General features: G+C 37.3%; 1 protein-coding gene across 1 annotated transcript; it reads left to right on the plus strand.

Moving 5' to 3' along the window:
- The first annotated feature begins 353 nt into the window (after positions 1-353).
- LOC142397182 (uncharacterized) lies at positions 354-5,547 on the plus strand. The gene is made up of 6 exons (XM_075480525.1): positions 354-399; positions 3,647-3,979; positions 4,088-4,444; positions 4,727-4,858; positions 4,954-4,991; positions 5,096-5,547. Exons 1-6 carry the CDS (start codon positions 354-356, stop codon positions 5,228-5,230), a joined length of 1,041 nt encoding a protein of 346 aa, XP_075336640.1. The 3' UTR covers positions 5,231-5,547.
- The last annotated feature ends 1,712 nt before the right edge of the window (positions 5,548-7,259 follow it).

The raw sequence follows: 7,259 nt of genomic DNA on the forward strand, positions 1-7,259 counted from the left end.
ATATCAAAGCTTTAAGACTGAATTAGTCAGTTAACAGATGTTTGTCATCACTATGTAATCAGTGATTTAGTTCATGTTTGTTTAGAGGTAAATGCCATAATGCTGTGTTTAGAATACTGTGGGGAAAGAAAATATGATCAACTTGTGTCTTTTGGTTTCTATGTATTTGGAGTGAAAACATCTTTTTCATGAATAAATAAAAGGAGTGGTCACAAGCTCAATGTCATTCATCTTTTTGGTCAGGAACCATAGTTCCATCTCTCTCATGTCTGTAAAGGGTAAAAAAAAAACGACCAAAATGTATGACGATGAAATCATGGTAGAACTTCTGTGCAGTTTTCAAAGTTATAATGATGGTCATGTATGACTCTTGCTTGATCGCTGACCACAACGCTTCAAGTATGTTGCAATAAAATATCTTAAGATTTCTTTCTTGCTGTTGTGTACTTTGTCTCTTTTTTCAACAATGATTTGAACGGACACATGTTTTGATATGTTTACAGTACAGTGTGTCACCTTTAGGATACGACAGCATGTACTGTTTCTTTCCTACTTAATGACAATAAGATTTCTGCTGTCATCACAGACTCATTTTGTCATGTTTTCATCAACAGGCCTACACAGACGGATTCATTTTTACTTCTGTGGTGTGAAGTGAAACACATTAAAGGCATGGTAATCCTGGAGAGCTAGATAGAGAGCTAGATAGATTTGAAAGTGGCACCTCCGCTAAGCTGCATAAAGAAATGTAACGCAGATCTGTGTTTCGCAAGAAGGAACCTAGATATCAGCTCTGTCCAAAAATGCTGTTGACTCCTCTCGGTAAGAGTTTATCTGAGATGGAGATATGAAAAAATACAGCTAATGCAATGAATTTAACACTTAAACACTTAAAATAAAAGGACTGTTGAAGCAGTTTGAGCTAGACTGTCAGAAAGAGAGAAAGAAAGAAAATTAAAGTGCAACATATTGATTTTCAGAAATCATCATATATTTTGAGAAACTTCATTAACATAATGTCCAACTTTCTTAAAAAAGTCTTGCAAATTTATTTCTTAGTAATCATGTGAACACCCTTGAACAAATATGTTTCTTTATCGCTGCAGCTTTGTGAACGCTCTCTGTAAGTCTGTCAAGAGAACAGCAAGCAGAGCCACATTAAGCAGCAACCCTCAGAGACAAAAGCTGCGGTGGGCCGTTTCTCCGCCCATTGACCAACCACTGAAGCTGTTTAGTCTGAGAACAGAGCTGCGACAACATGAGAAGTGAGAAAACAGACATGAGAGGGTTAAGGAGATGACTTTTAGTTTGATAAATTGTAAGAATTCTTTTCAGAATACTTAAGTGTAGTAAAAGCTATTGTTTATTTTTGATGTGTTTTCAAAAATGCAACTCATTGCTTTCCACAGAAAAGCAGTTTGAAACACACTATCTTGATTTAAGTTGATTTTGGGTTTTAACTTAAATGTATGGATTCATTCACCATTGGTATGAACTGGCTGCCAGTTCATCTTTATGACAAATGTACATATTTCTTAATTCATGAGCAACTGAAAATAAAAAATACAAAACTACCAGCTTGAATAAATTACAGCAGGAACACAAATCCTTCCTTTACCATTTAACTGCTCCTGTAAGTTGTTCTGATATTAATATTAGTCATAACAACATTGCAAATTTACTTTTTTAATTTAAAAAGGATCAAACAGCAGTCAAAGACCCTCTTCACAAGATTGAAGTAGTTGGTTAGACAGGAAGTAAAGCCACTTTGTTTCTCACACCTTTGTTTAAAAGCCCAACCACAGAACGCTGAAGTTTCCATAGATTATTTGTGTTTTCTGTTTCATGTACAACCAGTGCTGTGCACACAAAGACAAAACATCTCCTTATTGCTGATTCTCCTAACTAAAAACACACTATGTGTGGAGGCGTGGGACACAGGATGCTGTTAGAAATGTTTACCTTTTAGCCTTCATTAGATGGTGAACAGTGGAGACACAAACGGGAAACATGAGGTGAGACAGTGCAGTGTGACAGCGACACATGTTCCCAAAGGCAAAAAGAAATCAAACTAGTGATTTACTGATTTAATGACATTGGTGCGCTGTGTATCAGAAACAATCTAATTAACAAGCCAATTTATTCTCACCTGAAGTCAACTATATATTGACCATGTTGAGCTAGAATGTTTTGCAGCCTAACAAACACTGCTGCAGTTTTAACCACTCCCACTTTGCAAGCAGATGACCTTCATTGTGATGCAGAAATATCCACTCTACTTTAACGTTTTCTTCAATGTCAGAGTCTTTGATGTTAGACTGGTCTTCTTTGTATTATGAGCTGTTTTTTTTTTTTATCACCGCTGGAGCATTTCTTAAAGTTAAACGGTGTATTTTTTACTGTCAGAGTAGTGCACTGCCTCTGCTTCTCATAAACCGCCTATAGAGATGAAGGAAGTAAGGTGTGACCGCAGCCACCTACCCAGCTCTGTATGCCGTCTTCTTCCTGCTAACATCACTCACAGGCAGAGAGATTTTGTCATTCTTTGTGACGTGGCATATCTAAATTGACTGGCAGGAATATATTCAGTATTTACATAGTTTCTTCTACCTTTTGATATCATTGCAACAAAAAAGTTAGAATTTGTATTTTTCATACAGAAAAATCAAGTTCTCATAATAAAGCTCCAGAAACATGTTAGGGTTCAAAATCTGGATTTTGTGGCCTCTGCTGCTACAATTTAAACAACTTCTAAAAGCTGCTTACTGAGTCCCCAAACGTTTGGGGGGGATGTACAACAAACAGATTCCCCCGTCAACTATCATCATTTCAGTCAAGTTGCCTTTATAATCTTTCTCTTTCAAGTTACTTTCCATCATACCTCAATCATGATTTTATGAAAGTTGAACATCATCTCATACATGTCAGAATCAATTATTTCATACTGACAGGAAGAATATTTCATGCTATGAATAATGAAAACTGTACCTGTGATCTGTTTCAGGTTTCTGGAAACCAGGCAGCAGCTCCTATAAATAACGCAGAAACAAAACAAAAATGAAGCATGTCATGTCGTCTCATTTTCCTTCATCTTATGTCAGAGAAAATTAAGTCAATAAATGATCCCGACGAGATAAAATTATGTTTTGCTCAGGCTTATATGTGTTTGTGTCTTAAACAAAAACAGCTTTATTGTAACAACATCAGCTGAAAAGTTCAAAAGTTTGTTTTTTATATTTGGACTTTATTCTGTGTAAATAATGAAAACCCTCCATCAACATGAAACAAAAGCTGTTGATGTTCTATGTGTTTAGGTCGGAAAGATGGTTGACATTATTTCCACTGCGGAGGTACAGTGAAACATCAAGGCCAATCAGATCACTTAGAAGTTGTTCACTCCCACTTTGCATGATTATCTTAAAGTGACCCTCCTTTTTACGTCTTGTTATTTAAATGCAGCCTCTGGTGGATTATTCAAAAAAATGCTGATCGTATTTCATGCACTGCTGATGCTCAGCGTGGGACGTAAGTATATAAGAAAATATTATATATAGAGTATACTGTATAAGATATATACATGTCTTTCTTTATTGTTTGTACAAAATTGTTTTTTCTAATTCTTTTTTGGGGGGCGCATGTATTCCAGGATCCACAGATGATTTGATGTTCATCACCACGACTGTCCCTGTTGGCCAAAATGTGACCCTGACGTGTCCTTATCAGACAGCTTCTTCGGCCCGAGGAACCTTTCATTGGATCAGACTTGTTTCTGGAAACTGGCCCGAATTTCTGGGTGGAACTTTTCACTTTAAGTTTGATGAAGTTGATGTGACTGATAACATTATTGTTAAACACAAGCCTGGAAACTTTATTCTACAATTTAATGGAGCTAAGCTCAGTGACACTGGTCTTTACTACTGTATCAGAATCAATCTAGTTGATGTGGCCTTTTTATATGGAACTTTTCTGGAAATTAAAGGTAAATGAAAGTGAATTCATGGATTTTATTTTCAATAGATTGTCTTCACAATAGGTGGGTGAAAACATGATTGTCTTTTTTCCAATTTTTTTCTTTTTTTCTTTTCAGGACCAGAACCAGATATCACTGCTGTTATTCAGGAGCCTCCATCTGATCCGGTCCACCCAGGAGACCCAGTGACTCTTCAGTGTTCAGTCCTCTTTAAATCTGAGAAGAAAACCTGTTCAGCAGATCACAGTGTGTACTGGTTCAGAGCTGGATCAGATGATTCTCATCCCAGTTTACTTTATGCTCATGGAAACAGTGGTGATGGGTGTGAGAGGCTTTCTGAGACTAACTCAACACAGAAATGTGTCTACAGCCACTCCAGGAGCGTCAGCTCCTCTGATGCTGGGACTTACTACTGTGCTGTGGCTGCATGTGGAGAAATTTTATTTGGAAATGGAGCAAAACTGGACATCCAAGGTATTTACAGACTTTTCTATATAAAATCATTTATAATTTAGAATCTGGTAATATCCAATGGAATTCATCAAAAAATTTCACATATAAAACATCATATTGTAAAATTTTACTAAAATGAATCATAATTTCCCTGTGATGGACTGGCGACCTGTATTTAGAACTTTCTATATAAGATTATTTAGAATCTGGTAAAATACATTGAAATCATCACAAACATTTCATAATATTGTAAAATTTTACCAAAATCATTAATTATAATTTATGGGTGTTTTCATTTTCCAGCACCCAACATGTGGGATCTGCAGACAGCCAATACAGTTCTCCTGCTGTTATGTGCTGCTTTGATGACAAGTCTCATTGTTATATTCGTCCTCATTTATACCATCAAGAAGAAAACTTGTGGTTGTTATAATGGTAACAAAAGTTTCATTTATCAATCTATCAAACAGTATTTTATAAAAGTGGAGTATGGGTTTAATATTTTTCCATTTCTGTCACACTGCAAACAGATGCTGTAACAGCCTGCAATGATCATCACAGTCAGCAGGTACAGTGAAAAAGATAGACTCATATTGTTTTATGCATATACTGTATGTGTTTGATTTCTGTCCTCTCCTAAAATTCTTCCATGAATGTCATATTTTTCCTCAGAGAGATGAGGACTCATTGACTTATGCTGCACCAACCTTCACGAGGAAGAAAGCTGGCAGAGCAGAGAGAAGGAATGTAAAAGCTCCTCAGGAGGAGACGGTTTACACTGATGTCAGAGCTTTGGGGATACATTAACAATGCTTTGAATATGGTATTTCATGCTAATCTTTTTCTTTCCTCTGCCACAGTGCAGCCACATTTTAGCACTTTGGCAGAGGTTTGTTTTTCACCTCAGGAATTGGTTCTACAATTACATTGTTTGTCATTGAAGCTACTTTATTCACAATGCTTTACAATCAGATTGAATTTATTTGTTTTTTTTATCTTATTTCTAAGGGAATATTTTTTAATTTTTTCTGTTGTTTTTTTGGCCCACCACACCCTCTTCGGAGGAGAACTTTATTTTTCATGTGGTATTAAAGTTCAACAATAAACTCAAAATGTTAAGCTTGCATATGTTCACGTGTTATCTTCCACCCCGTTTTAGTGGTAGCACATGCGTATAAATTTTGTATACAAAAATATACAAAATGTGAAACAAACAACACAGAACACAACTAAGCGACAGCACCGACAAGAAACAAGACAGGATGATGTACAGACAGTGGGACAAGACAGACTGACAGGCCAGTTGGGCGAACATGACCAGATAGAGTAAATACATGCTATTAGCATCATGTTCAGTGAGTTATGATTGACATCAAGCAGTTGCTGTTGGAAATGCTGAGGTTGGGCAATATATGTTAAGCAAGTATGTGTGTGGTATTACGATAACTAATGCGTCACAGTGGCACCCTAACCCCAGAGGGATGAGCAGTAAGTGTGTTTGTGTGTGTGGGCGGATGTGGAGGGAAGGCTGTGCATTCTGGGATGTACACGGTTTGAAAGGAAAGGAAGATCTAAAATTGAGAAGTTTAAACATTGATTTTGTTCCAATTCCAGCCAGGGGTAATTGTGGTTGTGTTTTTGGATCCATTTGACTAAATACTATAGTGAATTTGCAAGAAAGTAATGAAATGTAAGGTCTTCATTTTAAAGCTGCAGGTGAGATCATCACTTGGCCCTCTACAGTTTGCCCACCGGCCTGCTTCTAATGGGTGGTCTGGCTTCAAAAAAGAGAGAGTTTTTCTGTGTAAAAAGTGACTAAAGAGATAATACCTGGCCCCACCCCATTACTTACAACTTGATTGAAAAACTACTGAAAACTACTCATAGACCAATCATATAATTGTTCTGAAAACATGCTATCATACCCTAATGGTTTCAACTAATTCATCTGAATTTTCAAGTGCAGAGTACCATTACCCACCGTCCAAACTAACAATATTACAACACTTATTTGGAAATAGTGGGAGAGGGATCAACAAATGAATAAGGTCAAGGTCAAGGTCACGTTTATTTGTAGAGCACCTTATAACAACCTAGGTTGACCAAAGCGCTTTAAATAAATGAATAACAATAAAATCCAAAGATAAATTTCACAAAGACAATTTCAGCAAAAGGTATATATAATCGACACACAAAGACAACTTTTGTCTCACCCAGGTCTGAAAGCCTGGGAGAAAAGGTGGGTTTTAAGAGAGAATTAGAAAATTTCCAGAGTTTCTGACGACCGGATATGCAGCGGTAAACTATTCCACAGCTTAGGGGCAACCACTGCAAAAGCTTGATCGACTTTAGCTTTTAGCCTGCATTTAGGCCCATCCAGGTATAGTTCGTTAGCAGACCTCAGAGCTCTGAGTGGTCTGTTAACATCTATGAGTTCATAATAAGAATAATAGGCTCCCTTCACAGCCCAGAATAGCGACCAAATCACATATAAACATTCCCAGTAGCATTTCCAGGTACAGAATCCTAAAGAAAATGACTAGGTCTAACACTTAATGCCAGACCTTCTGATGAGTTCAACAAAGCAAAATAGGAATAATTAATTAATGTTTGATCTGAATCCCACACTGGAGAAGATCTTCAACCCAAAGCAAAACCCTCTGGCCCCCTGTGCTCTTCACGGATGAGAGCAGGTTCACACTGAGCACATGTGACAGATGTGACAGAGTCTGGAGACGCTGTGGAGAACATTCTGCTGCCTGCAACAGCATGACTGGTTTGGCGGTGGGTCAGTAATAGTGTGGGGAAGCATTTCTTTGGAGGGCCGCACAGCCCT

The sequence above is a fragment of the Odontesthes bonariensis genome, chromosome 13 (genome assembly GCF_027942865.1).
Source record: "Odontesthes bonariensis isolate fOdoBon6 chromosome 13, fOdoBon6.hap1, whole genome shotgun sequence".
Classification (NCBI taxonomy): Eukaryota; Metazoa; Chordata; class Actinopteri; order Atheriniformes; family Atherinopsidae; genus Odontesthes; species Odontesthes bonariensis.

Excerpts from the sequence above, each read along its gene's own strand:
- LOC142397182 (XM_075480525.1), top strand. The coding sequence starts at position 354 with ATGGTCATGTATGACTCTTGCTTGATCGCTGACCACAACGCTTCAA. Across the intron at positions 400-3,646 it reads CGCTGACCACAACGCTTCAA|GATCCACAGATGATTTGATG; the intron begins GTATGTTGCAAT and ends CATGTATTCCAG. Across the intron at positions 4,992-5,095 it reads ATGATCATCACAGTCAGCAG|AGAGATGAGGACTCATTGAC; the intron begins GTACAGTGAAAA and ends ATTTTTCCTCAG.